This window comes from Tyto alba, unplaced genomic scaffold (genome assembly GCF_018691265.1).
Source record: "Tyto alba isolate M040663 unplaced genomic scaffold, T.alba_DEE_v4.0 Super-Scaffold_3, whole genome shotgun sequence".
Classification (NCBI taxonomy): domain Eukaryota; kingdom Metazoa; phylum Chordata; class Aves; order Strigiformes; family Tytonidae; genus Tyto; species Tyto alba.
Genome location: NW_024881304.1, coordinates 14,264,045 through 14,283,104, shown reverse-complemented (window position 1 = coordinate 14,283,104; position 19,060 = coordinate 14,264,045). Strand labels below are relative to the sequence as shown.

Sequence of the window (19,060 nt, the reverse complement as noted above, 5' to 3'; positions counted from 1 at the left end):
TCCAGGCAACACTGGTGATCTGTCTGATTTTCTCACAAATCCCGTTGGGAGCTTTTCCATGGGGACACATCCCACAGTGGGGTCACTCCGCAATATTCCCGCTGACTTCAGCTTGGAACGGGCAGATCAGTACCAGGGTCTGAACGCTTCAAACTCCTGTGGCTCTGCAGTGACCCCTTTCCCAATCCACTGCTCAAATTCTCAGATAATGTCTTGATGGTAGAGAGCAGCAGTCCCCCGAGAAACACCCTCCCTTAGCCCGTGTTGAGTGGGTGAGCACATTCTTTTGAAATCTGTTTATTTTCAGTGAGCAAGCCTGACATGTGGGCGTTTGGAGAAAGTAAAAACTTTTGATTTCTACACCACAAAGGTCACTCCGGAGTGACTCTGCAGTCTGGTAGCACTGACAGCGTGACAATATCGGTGTCTTCAGGGTTTAGTCCTTGCAGGTGGTTTGCAGTAAGACCCCGAAGTTCTGGGCTGTTAGGACAAGGGTATGCGCCTTATCGTTTGGAAGGAGGCTTTATGTAAGATAAACCACCCAAGTCCCACTTTCAGAGAGCCCTGGCTTTTAAGACATCTTGATAAAACTTAAGTACATGCTTCAGCATTGGACTCACAGCCTGTCCATTGCATATGTGCCTGTTTTGGGCAGCTCTGGTTTCTCAAAGGCAGTCTAAAATGACTGCGGGAGGAATGATTAACAAAGAGGACAAGGGACCACGATCGGTGTAGCTCACCGCACACCCAGTTCCTTTTCCTGTTTGCCAAACTGGCGATCCCAGCCAAGATAATTTCCCTGGGTGTGTGATGAAGAGCGTGTCACGAGGATGCTTGGTGAGCCATGTCAGGGCTACCACAGGCAGAGCGGTTCCTCCGGGGAGTCTGGCACCTCTGCTCCCAGCGAGTCCTGGGATGCTGCGGGTCCCTGGCCTCTGCCTGACTGGGCAGCAACTGGGCAGGGTTTGCTCGAGAGGAGGGATGTAACACTTTGGTTATATTTGCTTTTCACCACTCATCTATGGTTTCCAGCTGGCTGCATCTCTGTTTAAACTGAATTCTTACCAGTTTTTCTCCAGGTCCTCTAATAAGAACCCAAAGAAAAGTAATTAGTCATTAGTAGTAGTTTTGAAACTGCATTGTTTGCAACTCATACTTGCAAAAGAAACAGAAAAAACTGCAAACCTGGTTTTACAGAATCTCCATTTTTAAACTCTCTGAAGGAGTTTTTAAAAGATAATTTAATTCCAGTTGCAGATTCTGGCATGGTTGAATTTTGGAGGGGAAAGTCCATATTCTATTTATTTTAGAAATTTTACTTAAATTTTAAAGAAAGTTAATGTCTCGGTGGGCAAGCAAAATAACTCAGTCTGGTAATTATTAATCATGTAAATATGCAACAATATAAATTGTTGTTTCCTTGGGAGATAAATGATTTAGCTGGTTTTAGTTTACAGACTAAGCATCTGCCCTTAAAAATGATGTGTAATAGTATATAGTATTATTTTTCTTTGTAGCTTGATGAAAGAGACAGTTTATAAAAGAGTTGTCCTACATGCTGTCTTCCTAGCATTAGAAAATAATTTATTAAAAACACATTAGCTACAGGGACTGTATAGGGAAAGTAACTTTTAAAAAAAGTTTATTTTTGGGCTGATAGTCTTGGATCGTATTTTCCTCAGTAACATTTCTAGAATTGAAACCCAGCCATGCTCCCTGAAACTTAATTAAATTGCTGGAGGAGGGCTTCCATTTTCTTTAAATAGCTGACGCATTCGATTTTGATTCTGGCCTGTGGGCTGCAAAGATAACTCCCAACTGGTATAACATAACACAGACAAAATAATGAATTCCTGATAGCTGACATGTCTGAGGCTCCAGGGTTTATCATTACATGGGTGATAAACACAGTTTGTAAAAGGAAAAGGTTTGTGTGAAAGATACCCCTGCAAGCTGTGGCTATGGAGTAATTGGTTCAGAAACTCCTGAATTTAAAAACTTAACTGAGGAAAAAATGAAGTGTTTGGTATACATGCAGAAAACTGGTATTAACAATTTGCTCCTAATTAAGAGTAAGTGCTGGTGATTAGATTTTTGTGTAGTGTTTGCTTGGGAAAATGACTCTTTTGCCAGACAAACAGGAAAACCTCTTGGTGGAAAAGAATGTGGAAATGATAACATGAACAGTGCTAGAAAATAGCTGCTTGAGAGAAGTTAATAATTGCCTGATAGCAAAGCACCTGTTTTCTGTACTGCTTACCCGGAGATTAAGGTAGCTTCAGAAACAGGACACACCTGAGATTTGTTGGAGGCAGCTTGTCCAGCCTGTTTTTGGAAATCTCACCACGTTCATATGACAAAAACTCCAGGTGTGGCTGTGTCCAGGGCTGAGATCAGAGCAGAAACACAAATTTGAACCAAATCTCCCAGTTGTTCCTACTTACCTCTCTAGAGTTTGCATCCTGGAGAGGTCTCGGAGGGCTCAAGGTGGGTCTGTGTGGCCCGCACGGAGCACACCTCGTGTGCCAGCCACCGGTGGGCACTCAGCCTGTGGGGCCAGGCTAGAACTGGCCTCAAGAAAGCCCTGAAATGGGTAGAGCATGGCTGTCAGGTCCCCAGCGCAAACCTTTTTGCTCCACAGACCTGCTCCTCTTAGGCTGCCCTGTTGGGAACTGTTCCCTGGAAGCTATTTTCCGGGGCCGTTGGGATTGGGGTTGGGTTACAAGGGGACATCTTCGATGGTCTGTGCGGAGGCTGAAGGCTCAAGCACAGTCTGGGTGCCCCTTTCAGCCCCCGAGAGTTTCCTTTGACATGTGTGGGTGAGTGACACAAAGGAGCTGGTGGATCACCGTAGGATTCACTCCCATGGCATCCATCTGGTGCCTGTCATAGGCAGCACTGTGGTTGAGTTTCTGATTTTGCTTTTCCATGCAAGTGCATTATTTTTAAATGCCCATGCACTGATATTTACAGAGGCTTTCTCTAGCGTGACCGCCTGCTCCCCGTGGGCTGTATCTGCCTCACTGGAAATCAGTGCTCAGCACTGGTGCTGTGGTTCTGCTCCTTGTGCTCCTTGTTTGCCCAGTGAGTCATTGTGTATTTTGCCTTTCAGCTGCGACTCTGCACACTCTTTCTTCAAATACCTCACTAGGCACTTGCTCATGAACCATTAACTCTCTCAGTCAAACCCAGCTGTGCGCTTCCCTGAGCTTGCTCTTTTGCAATAAAGAACTAACTTGAAACAAGATAAGCAGAGATTTATTAATTTAGAGCCTGTTTGCTGAGGAGATTGATTATTTATTTCACTTTATTTGGGAACGTATAATGAAACAAGGTAGTGAATAAGCAAGTTTTAGGGGAAGTCATGTTTGATATATAATTTCATGCAATGATAATGATTCCCCTATTTGACAGGTATTAGATACCCACTTTCCCAAAGGGAGCTCTGATTAATTGAGTATTATGCCCTCTTCAAAGAAATCTGGTTGAAAACTGCAGTAAATTTGGTCTAGCAGAGTAAAAGTCTTGCTTTTCTTGGTGAATCACTGCATTTCATTGTTTGGGGGGGTTGTACACCCCAGTGTACCATGAGGAATGGGTTGATGAGGACAGGCAGCAGCAGGCAGAGGGGAGCTGGCTAGGGAGCCCCTGAGCTCCATCTCCTTGAGCACTTCAGCGGCAGTTCTGACATGAAAAAGTTGTTCTCTCCTGATGCTTTATTTTTCAACAAAAGTTGGAAAGTCATTGTGTAAAGTAGATGCAATTACAAAAATATATTTAGTTAAGATCTTCATTTTCTACTAGAATTCAGACAGCAAGAGGTTATTTTTCTACTGGTGCTACTTGTGGATTCATACAGTTTAGGGTAGTCCAAAGCACACGTAGTCTCTGCATTGATGTCATTTTATTTTTTTTTTTTCACAACTTCCTATTTTAAAGCAGTTCTGTAAGGGCTCTCAAGGAATTAGTGTAATATGCTTATTATGTAGCAGATGAATTAAGCTGAATTAGGTAGAAGCACTGTGGATGAAATGAGCAAATGGATCGGATGAAGAGGAAAAAAAAAGTTTTCAGTAATTTAATAATCTGATTTTAAGGGATTTACTACTTGTATATGGCAGTGTAACTTTTAATATTTACACATAATTATGGCAGTTTGGTAAGGAGCATGCATTTTTTGATTTCATGTGCATGATGTTTTTATAGTTTCCTGAGGGGCAGCAAAGGGGTTTGTCCTCTTTCTTCAACCGTCCCTCCACAGCTCTTTCTTTTCTTTATTTTTCTTTTCCTTTAAGGCGCTTTTAAGTCAGGCAGTGCTATGGGTACAACCCAGATACCTAGGGTGGGCTTTTGTGTGTGCTGGGCATCCAAAGCTGATGAGAGACAAGGCAAGCATGGTGCCAGGAAACTATCATCCCCTATGTTGGCTCCCAAGCAGGGGATGTGTTGCTGTTGTAGTTGTTAGGCTTGGAGTAGCATCACAGCATCCACAGCCTTAGGAAAAAGATGCTGTCCCCCTTGTCTCTAGAAATTTCCTCAAGTACAGATTCAGTATTAAAACACACTACCTTTTCCTATTGTAAAATTAAATTTCATGGCTTCTGCATTATAATATATTCACTTCCTTTCTGTTGAATATCTGGAAAACTTTGGTCAAAAAGAGAGTTTCTCCAGTCTTGCACTGTCAACTGTGAGCAGGAGTTGAGGCTCTGGTCTGACTCTGAACAACATTCTTACTTTGAAAAAGTAAATGCAAATCTCTCTTGCTTTTCCTTCCTGTGGTGGTTGGGATCTATCACGTGGGGTATATTTTGTGCTTTGAGGAAATGGAATGACAGCTTTTCAGCCTCAGCTTTTTCAGTTTTGCAGATCTGTCAGGTCTTTATCGTTATTTGGATACTTTATTTTTCTTGTGGTTCCATGTATCTTTGTATCAGCACACAGGGCTGTGATAACAAGCTTTAAACTTTGCTGCTGCACTCAGACATGCTAAAAACCCACAACTAATACGGCTAAGCTGACTTTTGTGTGAACAGGAAGAAAGCGTGAATGTTAGAAATAACAGTCTGCTGTTGCGAGGAAGGGTTTGGGATCCTTCAAGCACTGTATCAGCTGTGAATAGTCATCCTTTGCTCTGCAGTAAATCCCCAGGTAAAGCAGAACTGTTCTGTTTCCCATCTGGTCTGATAGAGCAGCACTGCTGATGATTGCTGTTGGTATGGCTGAGCAGCTCCGTAAACGTGGATATGCTGTACTGGATCTGTGGGACTGTGAGCCATCACCAATGGTAGGTGTGTTCAAGGACCGAGGGGGTTTTATCTTCAGAATATTCATATTTTCCATTAAGGTCTGTGAAGGAAGACCTGAGAATTTAGGTCAGGTTCATGTTGCAGATTTTGTCTAGCTATGGAGAACTGCTTCCTCGGCACCCTGTTCCTCATCTGCAAAGTAGAAGTACGAATGGTGCTTCATCTGCCAAGGTGGCTCTGGGAGGAGCTCATGTTCTCATTTGTCTGGTCCCCATGTCCTCAGAGAAGTGCATATATATATAGCTGATAGGAGAAATACTGCTTTTTTCCCTTGGTTCTCTTGATCTGTCTTCCAAAAGCCAATGAGTAGGGTCACCTGACCCTTGTGAGATGGTAGGCATTGCTACCACTCTTTCAGAGCCAGGCAGGGTTTGGGAAGCAGAGAAATTAGCCTAGAGGAGGAGGGCTGGAGCTAGAGGTCAGGCCCAGGGGTCCAAGGCTATGGTCCAGCCTCTGCTAAGTGTGGGGAAGGGTTGCCCAGCCACACTTTGTGTTTGCAGGTCCCTCTCGAGCTGTGAAACTAAAGCTGTTGCTGCAGCACAGCATGGCCGCAGCATAGATATACAACAAGCCTGGTGTTGGAATAGCCATCTGCATTGCTTATCATGTTCCTTTTCACGTACAGGGCTTGGAAGGCTCTTAGAAATGCTCCTTCAAATGCCTTTCTGAGCAGGCGGTTCCTATCTGGTATTCAAGTGGCAGACTTTGCAGCCCTGTCCCAGGCAAAGCTCCCCACTGGCTGGGAGGGGTTAAAGTTCGGCTCTGTCTGTGCTGTGCCAATGGAAGCCCCTTGTTCATGGCCTTTCCAGATCCTGGTCTTCCTTCAATAGAAAAATAACTTTCTTGAGTCTGCCAGCAGACCATAAACTGAAAGGTTGGGAAGTGATGGGAAACGTCTGGCATTTGTCACAAAAGGGGATTTGTCAGAGAGCACATTTCAAAATCCTGCTGCCAAGATCCTGCTGCTTTGACATACTCGAAAGCTGCTAAATCCATCGGCTCTCCTCGTACCTTCCCTGCTCTGTCTTCCTTCCCTTTGCTTTTTTTCTCTTGCACTTTTAACCTTGCTCATTTTTTTTTTTTCCCCCTCCGTTGCCTTGCTGCTTCCTCCTCACACCTGTTTCTTGTGGTACATGGAAAGGCAGACCAGCTTCCATGGGGAGTGCAAGGTTGCCATGCTCTGCCCTTCCATTTATTTTAAAACAAAACAAAAGCCTACAGAAAAGGCACCTGTTACTGAAGGAGTCCAGCTGCAGTGTGATGGTCCGTGTTGCCGGCTTTCATCTGGGAACGTATGGACCTTGGAGACCTTGGTGACGCTACCCAAAGTCTGGTCACCTTAGAAAAGTCATTTTAGGACCAGGTGGGGTATGGGCAGCAACACAGGATCTTCTTGCACTGTTACAGCATTGCTTTTTTTTCACATAGCAAAGGAATTCAGTGGTATTCTCAAGAAACAGGGCTATTACTAACATCATCTCAGTAACCTGACCAGCACTCTGAAAACTTAGATTGTCAGGCTTTCAGGCGTCTAGTTTAATTGTGTGGTGTTTCTATGTATTTATTTTGTTATCTGTAAGTATCTTGAACAGAATTAGAAGAAAATCCCAGTGAAAAGTTTTTGAAGCATCTTCAGGATGCAAGGTGATGTTGTATTGTCCTTCAGCTGTGAAGCTCCACATTTCCTTGTGTCTCACATGTGAATCTCAGAAGTGTCTGCTGATTTTTAGGTGCCCATGAAATAAATTTCAAGTTAACTTGAGAGGTTGGTTGATATTTTCTAAAAACAATTCTGCCTGTAGTGTGCCTAAAATTCACTTCAAGAATTAACTGAATATAAAATAGTGACATTTTTAAAAGATGCAGGAATTGACTTATTCAAATGATCACATAGCAACACAAGAGCATTTATGTGAGGTCAAGAGGCTTTGAGAATAGAGGAAAATCACTATACAATGCACTTTCCCTGGTGATAAATTCCTGCATTATAAAGTGTTACCAACACAATTCAGCAGACACACCTGCCATCACTTAAGTCAGTTAAAGTTGTCTGAAGTCCTATCCTTATCAAGCTGTTAATATTTACAAAGATGGTGTAGGCTGATAAGCTTTTATGTTGTAGTCCAATATATTGCTTTTGCTGCTCTGGGTGTGTCTATTGCTCTTCACGTTTTGTGCTAATCTCATTAACCACATCTTATTATACCTAAACTCTTACCTGTGTTAGCAACAGGCATAAGCTGTTTTTGACAGTGGGCGCAGGGAAAAGCCTGGGCAGCCATTGACAAATGGTCCTAATTAGCACAGTTCTGTAAATCTTTGCCTAGCAGAGACTGTGGTATCACTTGATTACAAGCTGTAAAGATGCACTCTCTGGGAACATAAATATGTAAGTAGTTTTTAATTTTTAGTAATGTGCTTTAGGCAGAGTGTGCCATGATAGTCTGGCTTGGTTCCTTCCCAGATTTCTGGTGGGGTTTTAGCAAGATGCCTAAAATTTCATTCTGATGTCAGTGGGTTGTAGGAAGTAAGTGGGATTGGCCCTGGTTTGCTGCTAGAGATAGTATTTTGAATGTGGGAACTCCTATGCATAGTATGGTATGTGGTTATATATTGCTATTGGTTATTTTAGGGGCGAACTGCCCTTCTAGCTCCATAGAGCTGGCACTGAGCAGTGTGTACTGCTGGGGACAGCATCTTGTCCAACATTTGTTCATGTTGGGACAGAATTAAATGGGGACAGTACCAAGAATGCAAGCTGAGGTTCAGTCTGAGGAGGATCTGATGTAGATTTTCATTTACATTGCCTAGATCAATTCAATTTCTGCCTGATATCTGCTGGAGAGAAAGCTCACGTTTAGAGGGTGGAATAGCAAGGAAAGGGTCTGTCTGCTGGTTTTCTTTAATTTCTCTCCATAGTGGAAAAATACTTAAGATGAGTTTCCTATATCTTCCTCCTGGGGAATAAACAAGCCTTTTGCCAAAAAATATTGAGTCTTGTTGACTCTGGGCGATTTAAGTTTATGTATTGAAATTATGCCAAGAACCACCAGTCAAGGAGCCCAGAGGTCAGATTAACTCCAAGTGGGCCTCCCCGTCCTGACAACCGAGTTCTCCTTCTGCCCTGGTGAGAACCAACCACGGGCACACCAGATACAACACTGGTGTGTTTGGCTGGTAGATAGTGTAGATAGTTGGACATCTGGAGCCAGGGCTGTCTGCCCTGATCGATTTCTGTACCGCCTTGTGATCGTTGTGAAACCAGAGAGGAACAGGTAATAATTCAAACCGTCGCTCCTGCTATCTGGAGTTGTCACCTCTGAGGAACGGCTGGATCTCAGAGGGCTTGGGAAAAGTGATCCTGAAGGTCAAGGAGAGACGTGCTTGGGCTCCTTGGTGCAGATGAAGTGATTATGAACTCTGTGGAAGGAGGGGGAGGACTATTTGAGGGTTTTATTATCCCTGAAGCTGTGATTCATCCCAAATGCTAGTCCTCGGGCACACAGTCAGCAGATTTGGGCTGTCTGAAGGCATCCAGTGTGCAAAGGAGTCTGTGCCCTGTTTCTCCCAGGTCTTTCATGTCTTTCCAGAATTGTTTCATGCTTTATCTTACAATTCTGAAGGAAAAAAGTAAAATTCCGATGTGGCTTCTCGGAGACTTTTAGGCTAAGTCCATTTTGATGGACTCCCTCAAGCTGCAGATGGATGGGACGGTGTATCTGAACCTCATGGTATGAGTTTGGGTCCCTTCAGGAGGGCAAGTCCCAGGGGCCAAGTTCGTCTTGTAAAAGTAGTGTATTCTCTGCTATTGCAAGAAGTTGGATGGGTTTGTAGGTTGACAAAACAGCAGAGAAGGTCCATCTCTGCTGTAAGTTGTCACAGCTCCATGGACTCTACCTGCTAACACTTTGCAGCGGAACCCGTGGTTCTGGGTCAGTGCTGGGGGGATGTGCCCCACATCATGGCACAGACGTGATTGCAGCACTTTGGTCACTATATGTCCCAGCTCAGACCCCACAAACCTTGTCGGGGAGGTGGGTGTGCTGGCTGGCTGCTGTTTGGTTTAAATTCAGTTGTAGACAACGAGGGTGCTACTTATCACTCAGGTTTAACTATCACCCTCGTTTCAGCATTTGATGAGGATAAAGTAAGTTGCTACTCAACCAGGTCCAGAGGCGAGGGGCCGAAAAACAAAGGGCGAGGCGAGTAGCGCTGTTGGAGGCCACAGATTTGTGCAGAAGGTGGCCTTTCAGAGCATGGTTGGACGCAGTGGCTGGGATTTGTGGCATTTCTGTAGAGTCTCGGAGGCGGGGAGGCTGCTGGCCCTGTAATGGTTGGTGAAGGAGAGCCTGGGACCTCTCCACCCGTCTGCGGCAGTGACGGCTGGGGGGTCGCCTGTCCCACTCCCGCCTGCCTCTGCCCGAGCTCAGCTCCTGCCTCCCGGCATCGGCCTCCTTAGTGCTTCAGCTCTCACTTGGGCGTTTTGTTGTTCACTGGCAACGAGGTTTCTAAATAGGGGTGTAGAGACCAGCCATTAATAAACCTCTGATTATGAATATTGTGGGTTGAGAGGAACAGCCCTTTTGTTCGGTAAAAATGAGCTATTTCGTTATTGCTTCCTTTCAAAAACTCTTCTACTTCACTGTATTTCCCTGCCAACCTTGACTGCTACTGCAGCCACTGCAGTTATGAGTCAGGCTTAAAAAGAGGAGGAAATTTATTTTAATAATCAATTTTCCTGTGACTGTATGATTGAAGTTGGAAGGGACCACAGGAGGTCATCTGGCCAAACCTCCTGCTCCGAGAGGAGTCAGCTGTGAGATCACACCATGTTGCTCAGGGCTTGGTTTTTTGGTTTGGGTTTTTTTCATTTATTTGCTCTTGTTTCTGAGGCCTCAGGAGGGTGTGCTCTGCCTATATTTTCACATGTCCCTACAAATCCCTGGTGATCTAACTTCTTGCTGCAAGCTGAGGTATCCTACAGCCTCCTGACCCCAACAAAATGGGCTTTTAAAGGGTGAACAAAACCCCCTCAGCTTTTGTGAGCATTGGTTGTGTTTGAGGGCTGGGAGGAGAGATCCTGCTTTTCTACCCAGCTGTCCCCATTTGTGGCACTTGGGTGCTGGCCAGCTTGCGAAGAAAAGTGCATATTCCTGGCAGATGAGCACTGGCCCAGCAAAGCCCGGCAACAACAGCTCCTCAGCACTAATTGACCCCATTCTTGGCAACTTCATCAAAGACGTTGAAGAATAAATAGGCTGTTGATTGAACTGTTTCCTCGTCCCCAGAGGTGGTCCCTCTTAGTTGGGGTTGAGGCACATTGTCAGGGCTGGGGAAGAAGCTTGCCGAGCGATTAGCCCGTGCTCATGGAGGAACAAAAAGCTTTAATTTACTGTGCCTTGCATGTGACATCTGCCATGTGAGGGGGGAATGTGGTAGGGGTTTGCTGCCTCCTCCATCTGCAGAGGTTGATCCGCAGTGCCCACGGAGCAGATTTCTGTGCTCTGGTCTGCTCTACTGATGCACAGGGTGCTGATTTTGAGGGAAGGGACATAGCTCACATGAAATATTTAATAGTGGAATCTGATTAAAACAGAGGTCAAGAGCAGGAGAACACCTTCAAGGAAAGCCTGGATGCAGATGCTGATGGATGTGACTGATGCATTCTTTACATAGGAAAGTCATGTTCATGCTTGTTGGCGCTGCTGTGAAGGCATGCAGAAATCCTGCAGAAATGAGGCGTGCGAGTTTCAGCTGATTAATTAATGGAGCATATAAGGAGAAAATACTAACCATTTACTGATGGCTGTAAATAGATTTTAAAATATTCTGCTGGGGTTTTTTTTGTGACAAACTGCATTCGCATACTTCAACCCCCTTTATTTCATTCCAGGCTGGGCCTGGAGTCCAAAATATTTGAATTTTCTGTAGAAGGAGCACTCCAGGAAAACTATTTTCAGTAAAAGTATTTTAAAGTATGTGAACTGTGAAACCCTTTGTATTGAACCAGATGAGTGTTAAACTCCGAGATTTGACAAATACTATGCTGTTTCATGAAATTTATTGTCTAGATGTAGGATTTTTAACTATAGATGGAGCAAAAATTAGCACTACAAGCCTTTCTCTTGGGCAGAGGCTTTCCATTTGCAGCTGTTTCGGGGCTCATTCAGCACTTGGCAAATTGAGTGAGTGTGTGCAAAGTAAATATTGATATGGTGCTCCCGCCACAGTGGCTCAAGAATCACGTGTCTGTATAATGAGTTACAAAATGAGTCTGCATGACACCATATACATCACTGTCATGTGAGAGGGCCTATAGAGTTACGTTGCTATGACAGCCTGATATGGGGCAAGGCACCATGTTCTTGGGTAGCAAATACAGCCCTTTCCTTCTGCTGAAACTAACGATTGCATCTATGATTCACTAGCAGTGACTCTCTGCCATTTTTGGTTTTTAGTGATGAAAACACTAGAAAAGACTTGAAGACTCTGCCTGTCTTTCCTACCAAGACACTGCAGGAACATCCATCACTCGCTTATTGGTGAGCTATTTACTTAAAAAATATAAGTTATTGCTATGAATAGTAATGACAAGATCACTTTTGACAGTTTCACAAATTCTTTTTTAAAAGTTTTCAGCCTGTGTGACATAGGACTTAGAGTTAATTGCTTGTGTTTAAGCTTTTCCAGTTTTTACCATGTTATAAGTTACGTGAGATCCACTGCAAATCTGTCATTGAAAGTTTGCTCAAATTAAATTGCTAGATCAAAAACTGCTGGATCAGAATAAGTAGGGACCAGGCATTAGAAAGAGCCAAAATCTGAACTACAGCCAAGCCTTGGTTTGCAAAGAGCACCTTGCTCTTCAACTGTCACACAATAGAGCCTCTGTAGTGGGTTGACCTTGGCTGGCTGTCAAATGCCCACCCAGCTGCTCCCCTCAACAGGGCAGGGGGAGAATATAAGCTAGAAAAGCTAGAAACTGAAAGGCAGGTCCCATTTTTTGGCTTGAACCTGCTGTAAAGGATCATAGAGCTTGTGATGAATCAATGATAATGTTTCCTTGGAATTGATGCCCTTCGTGCAGGTTTGACACCCTCATTTGTTTCATTTTTATGTTTTTTTTGGCTTGATGTGTATCTGATAGATTTTCAAGTATACCAGTATTTGCTTATGATATGTTTTTTTCAGAATGCATACTGCTGGGTTTTTCTTCGTGTTCAAGTGTCTGACACTTAAATGCATATTTAATTTCACATTCCACTAAAACAAAATGTTGTAGTATATAACAGGAAAAATGCAAAAAGGTCATTGTTGACAAATCTATACTTTCTTCACCTATGAAATGTCAGGGGAAAAAAAATACACTGGAATGATAGCATTTCTGGTTTAACTTCTTCTGTCTTACATATGGAACATGAACCATCCTTTGAAGTTTTGGTCCTTTAGAACATGAAAATGAATTTATACAATTAGTACCATTATTCTGCAGCAGCATCTGCAGCAGAGCAGGCTGATCCAAAATGATTCATTAATTAGTCTGGAACGCAGCATGCAATGGCAGGCATCAGCCAGGCATCTCCATGCTGCTTAATGAAGGGTGGGAAAGAAATCAGTAAGAAACAGAATGTAAACCAGAGCAAGAAATGTACAGAAGGACACTTCTCTGCATGCTGAGCAGGTGTCTGAATTTTGACAGATGCCGTCACACATGAAAAAAGTCATTGAGCCTCTAAATTGTGTTTTGTGCTTCATTTGCAGTGAGGACAGAGTAATTGAGCATTATACACAAATTAAAGGTCTGACCAGAGGACAAGCCATTGTTCAGTGAGTATGACACTTGTTAATTTGTAAAGATGATATTTTTACTTTCCTTCTTTTCTTTTTGTCGAGAGGTGGAAATGCAGGCTGTTTGGTCATTATTGCTTGCAAACTTTACCATTTGTATCTGTCATTATTTTTTTTTAAATTGAGTTATATTTCAAAGTTAAATTATTTGAAGTTTCAGATTTCACAGGCTTGCAGTTAATGTTGTGTGTCCTCATTCAGATTCCTCAAATATGAAAGAAATTATTTGAAGCTTACTTTATTGGAACACTCTTCTCCATACCCTGATTACTATCAATTAGTTTTCACACAAAACTATTGAGGGCAAGTATTACCATAGGTCCAGTAAAAAAAAAAACACTGCATGTTTGTTGAAATGTTCAGAATTTGGCTTTCAAAAGAACAAGATTTTCCAAGATGCATGTAGAACCTGTGGAATTTTATTTTTAATTTACCATTAATATTACTGTGCTTCCTACAGGCAAATGCAGTGGGATTATTGTGAACTGAGAAGTTTGAGATGATTGCCGTGGTTGCATAATGTAGATAACTTGTAGTTTTCTCACGTACCTTGATGCCTGTAACTGTCTCAATAATTCAGGGGCTTCTTTCAGTAGGAACAAGGGAAAAAAAATTGTCTGTTCAGTGGTTGTCTGAATTGCTTCATGAAACAGTCATACAACTGCATAAACACTTCCATTTAGAGCCTATCCTTTGTAACCAGAGCACCATAATGGAATAATTATAGGCAGGTCTTTATTGCCAACATTTCCCAAAAGGCTCACATGTTCAGTTCAGAATTCTTACTTTCAGTTCTCTGACCTTTTGATAAGAGATTGAATGTTTTGTTGTATGAGAGATTTTCCATTTGCTTTAGCTGGGCCAAAATACCACATCTTTCCCCGAGCCAGATGCTATTTTTTTTTTCTGAAAACATGGGCCTTCAATTATTAAGAGCTTTAAAATATGCAAATGATAAATGTCATGTCCTGAATATATGTGTGAAAAAAAATATGTTAATAGATATTATTCCCTCCAGAGAAAATCATCTGATACACTATAAATCTGTCTACAGGTACATGAAAGTGGTAGAGGCTTTGCCAACATATGGAGTTCATTACTATGGAGTAAAGGTTAGTAAATGCCCATAGATAATGTGATTGCTTAGCTTATTACGTGTGATTACATTCCTATAGGAGTAGTTTGATGATTCAGTACCCTTCTATGAGTATTAAACCCTGCATTTTTCAACCTCTATAATTTTTCCCCCTTCAATATTCTTCAAAAATTGTTTCCAGAGGGCAGCGAAGCATTATGTGCTATAGAAGACAGAAAGGATTCTTTGTAAAACCTTCTGTACTCCTATCAGGAGCTAAATTCATATAGTCTTAATTAAAATGGATATCACTTCTGGGTCCAAATCAATTAATAGTTTCCCCAGAGACATTTCTAATCAAGATTAGAAAAAAAAAAAAAAAATTGTAGAAAACAATACTAAGTGGCAGGTGATTAGTGGGTGCATACTTGGAGTGGGGAAATGCTGAGAAATGTTGGAGAGTGATGGAAATACACCATTTATTCCTGTTTGTAGAGCAGAGCCTGGGTGAAACTGTTTTGTGCAGAAGAGCTCAGCAGAGTGGATGTCTCCTTACTCTGAGTCATGGCCATGACTGTGGTACCCCAGAAGCTGATGTTTTGCACTGTTCTCTCCTGCGGCTGTCCATGCCTGAATTTAGTGGATGCAGCCACTGGCCACAGTTTTTGCTGTCCCATGTCCTTCCCCCCTCACAGTTACTCCTCCAACAAGTGACACCCCCCTTGTTTCAGCAGCACTGTTGCTTTTTTGTCCACTTGGCACAAACCCCACGTAGTTTCTTGTCTCTGCCTGAGAAGGCAGGGGGAGAAAGTTTCAACATTCACTCCAGCAATCCACTTCACATCAATTTGTTTGCAAAAAAATCTTTGTACCTACTAGTACCTGTCACGGAATGAAATGGGCTGTAATTTTGGAATTGCATATTTCTTAAGTAGCTCTTGGTTCATGTAGACATCTATTTTTCAGGATAAACAAGGAATCCCATGGTGGCTTGGAATAAGTTACAAAGGAATAGGCCAGTACGACTTACAAGACAAAGTTAAGCCCAGAAAAGTAAGTTTTTTCCATCTGACTCTTTTCAGGGAGGGGAGGTGGGATGGTGTTGCGTGTCAGAATATACTTTTTTAAGCTGTTGCTTATTAGACTAGTGAGCAAAAGAACAAGGGCTGGAGGCAGAAGGATAATTCTGCTGGCACTGAGGCAGTAAAACTCTCCCTCTCATCTAGATAGTGGAAACTCCCATTGGGAGCTTTGGCTCGTGTGTTGTCTTGAGTTTGGTGGTCTCAGGACAGTCTGGAGGGGAATTTTGGCAGCCTCCAGGGATAACTACAGAATTAAGAAGCAACTGGGTTTCTGCAAGTCCCAAACTAAAGGCCTTGTACTTTGAGCAGTGTTCTTTCACTTGGCTTTTGTAGGTGTTCTTTGTGTGTGAAGTGATAAAAGGCTCCACTGATAGCCGTGAAATACGAGTGGAACTTTGTGAAACTGCAAGCCTGTTTAGCAACTGTATGTTTCCATGATGAGATGAATTGTAAGGGGGGATTGAGAGTAAATGCCAAATTCTGGAGGTGGCGGTTCTGGTTTTTTGTTTTTTGTTTTTGTTTTTTTTTTTTCCCCTCCACCCTCCTGCTCCCCATCATGTCTCCTGCAGAGTGAACTCTGCCAACAACCTCCCTTGCTGTTGGAGCAGGGCAGAGGGTCCCGTATCACGCTGCTGGCTCCCTCAAAGCCCCCGCCAGCGAGCCCCAACAGGCTTTTCTGCCGGCAGCCTTGGCAACCCATCGCGCACCCCAAGCACACGGTGCGTTGGGAGCTCGCCCAGTCCTGCAGCCTCATGTGTTTCCCTGCGACAGGGACTGAGCCCTGACAACCTTTGAAAGGTTATCGAACCCGCTTGGCTGGGGGGAAGAGCCAGGACCGCACATGCAGGAGCCATGTGGTTGGGCCGGGAGCGTGTGGTTTCCTTCTGGTCATGTCTTCGTTGAAACATTTAAGCCGTGAGGAGATGGAGACTTGGGGTTTTGCTGTTCTCCTTCCCCGGGAGTGATCTGGGCAGGAGTTCACATGAAGTGTGTGCTTCCTGCCAGGGAATTTTACATTTGCAAAATGATATTGTTTAGTGTGTTTGTGCCAAAAAACACAGCTTAACAAAACTTCCTTGTTAAAAGTAATTCCCCTCCAAGCTCCCAACTTGATCTTCTCTTTTTCCAGAGCCAGGCTATGACTTGGTTTCTCTTGGTATATTTATATACCTCTGTGTCTATGGTTGAACTCATATGTCCTTCCGTTGCTTTGTTTAGTAAAACACATAGTTTCATCCCAGGTTTCTCTTACCATGCCTGTTCTAAGTGACAGTGACATAAGAACAACCCTGAAAAATCAAGTCAATGTTAATGCAGCCATTAATTGTCAAAGGAGAGCATCAAGGAGCAACTCTTGGTTTTGAGCACTTCCCTGTTTTTAGACAACATCGACAAGATTTTCCGGTCAGGTCAAACACAGATCATTCTCTATCCAAGATGTCCAGCTGTGACCAGCAACACTCTCCAAGAAAATGCATCCTGCCTGGCTAGAGGAATTGCTTCGCCAAGCAGTTTTTATTCTTGTGGGATTTCATTTTACAACATCAACCAGGCAGATAAAGAAAATTTGAGGTCAGCAGGGCCCAGATACCGAATCACACCCTGCTACAGTTAGTTACGAGGCGTTGCCTTTGAGTGCAGCAGGAGGTGAGTTTAGGAAAAATTAAATAAAAAACTCATGTCACCTCTGCAGTGGAAATGTTACAATAGACACGATACTAGTTGTCTGCTTTACTGTAATTATAATTATACAACAGAGGATAGAGATAAAATGGGAAGGTGGGAGAGAAGAGCCTAAATGCAGCGCGAAGGTTTAATGCCTGTAAACTGATGGAAAAAGTGGATGGATATGGCTGTAGTATCCTTATGGGTTTGTTTGGTGTCACTAGTTGGGGACAAAAATTACTGAAGCCCCAGCTTCTCCTGATTCATGACTACTTTTGACATGTGGCTAAATAAGCAAAGAGGGTTTTCATAGAAAAAGTATTTCAGGGTTTGAAATACGAAGTGCACTTCTTATGTGATCCATGGAAGTAATTGCAATCAGATTGCTTTTGAGGCAAGGAGGGAAGAAGACGCTGGGTCTGGGTAAGCACCCATGTCCAGACTTGGTTTTGGAGTTAAAATGTTGAGATGCTGCTGTTTATTTCAGCGTAGCTATAGCCTTGCTGCCTGTGATGTGACTGGCAGAAGTTTACTTTTAGCAAGTGTTGTTCTTTGTTCATATTTACAAATGTATCAGAGTATACTTCAGAAACAGGAATCTGTATAGCTTGCCTGAATCTCAGAGAAGTCAGCAAGCACAGTCCTTTCTGAAGCAACAGGCAAGAGGAGAGTAGGCATGTAAACTATGCCTGTCTTTTGGAGCAGAGGTGCTAGTTTTGCTGGATTTAGCAGAATTTTCTTGCTTTTCTTTTTCGGAATGGAGCCAAACTCAGAATTGCTGTGTCCTGGTGTTACCCTGCTGTTTATACTGCGGATCAAAAGTGCTGTTGTGTTCATACTTAGCCATCTGGGAAAGAGCATCCTTATTGTGCTCCACTTCTCCAGTTAGTGATGTTTAAATATATGTGCAGATGATTAACCCAATAAAAGGAAAAGGCTGAGTCCAAATCTAATGAATACCAAGCTGGCTTCTCATAATTTTAAAGGTACAAGTGATCTCTGGTTGAGCAAAACTCTGATACCAGCTGCAGTGGGAAAGCTGCTGAGTTTCAGGTGGAGGCCTTGAACAGGAATTGGTGCCTGTGCTCCAGCTGAATTCACGAGGGATTTTTTTTTTCTGCTTCTGTGTCTTTTCTGCAGTGCTAAGGGCTGCTGTCAGATGTAGCTGCTTTTGCTTAATGTGTTCATCATATGCATCTGTTAAGAGCCAAGTCCATATTCACAATAAGATTAAATATATATATATATAGAGAGAGAGAGAGAGAGAATTAACTGCACTCATTAATGCAGTGTCAGTTAAATCCCAACAAATTCAACCATCCTCCTCAAAGTGAAATCTTTTGGCTTTATCCAAGTAGGTCTTAAGGCAGAAACCTAAATATGAGCCTTGGAGCACAGTGGTTATCCCGAGATTTTGTTGTTGGATCAACACTGTTGTGTGAAGTCCAAGGCTGAGAACTCTTCACAGGAAACAACTTGCACGACAGACCTGGATGAAGCAATCTCCAGATCTGTATCGCCCAGCCTTGCCAACGCTTGTGCCTGTATCGTCAGTCATCTGCGGGGAGAATGTGAGTTATTGGGGAGGATGGTGTGTAACTCAGGGCTGGACCAGGAGAACCTGCTGTGTCTGTGTCAAGCTGGCTGGGGAGGTTTGAGTCCGGCTGTTAATATTTTGCTGGTTGACCTGGGATGGTTTGGAGAAAGGAGTTTTGTTGCTCTAAGTCACTCCTGAAAGCTGGTATTGCTTTGGAAGCGGTGGCTAGCGGAGTGAGCCCGTGTTTTACCCCTTGCTTGGGACTTTGAGCTGATGGGCACTGAGGGAAGCACTGTGCTCCAGCACTGTAATAGACTAAAAATGGAGATTTTTTTTTTTTTTTTTGTTATGTATGAAAATTATCTTTTTCTTTGTAGAAAAAATCAGTGTGGCTCCACACTGGCTGAAGGTTACACTGAGGTCAGTTGGTTATAATTCTGAAGTCTCACAGGGCATAAAAAAGGCTGGGTTTTGGCAACCCTTGTTCAGATTTCAACTCAGACCTAGGATTAACTCTGCAGTCCTGCTGCTTTGCAAACATATT

General features: G+C 43.1%; 1 protein-coding gene across 6 annotated transcripts in view; it reads left to right on the top strand.

The window, feature by feature from the left end:
- The window catches only part of FRMD4B (FERM domain containing 4B), a 136,561-nt gene that overhangs the window by 95,311 nt on the left and 22,190 nt on the right, over positions 1 to 19,060 (top strand). For all 6 annotated transcript variants that reach the window (XR_006165963.1, XM_042799601.1, XM_042799600.1 and 3 more), the window contains exons 8-11: positions 11,768 to 11,851; positions 13,071 to 13,136; positions 14,212 to 14,269; positions 15,199 to 15,285. Coding sequence is in view for 5 of the 6 variants with exons in the window: in XM_042799601.1 (XP_042655535.1) it covers positions 11,768 to 11,851; positions 13,071 to 13,136; positions 14,212 to 14,269; positions 15,199 to 15,285 (295 nt within the window). In the remaining variant the exon portion in view is untranslated. The remainder of the gene's footprint in view (positions 1 to 11,767; positions 11,852 to 13,070; positions 13,137 to 14,211; positions 14,270 to 15,198; positions 15,286 to 19,060) is intronic.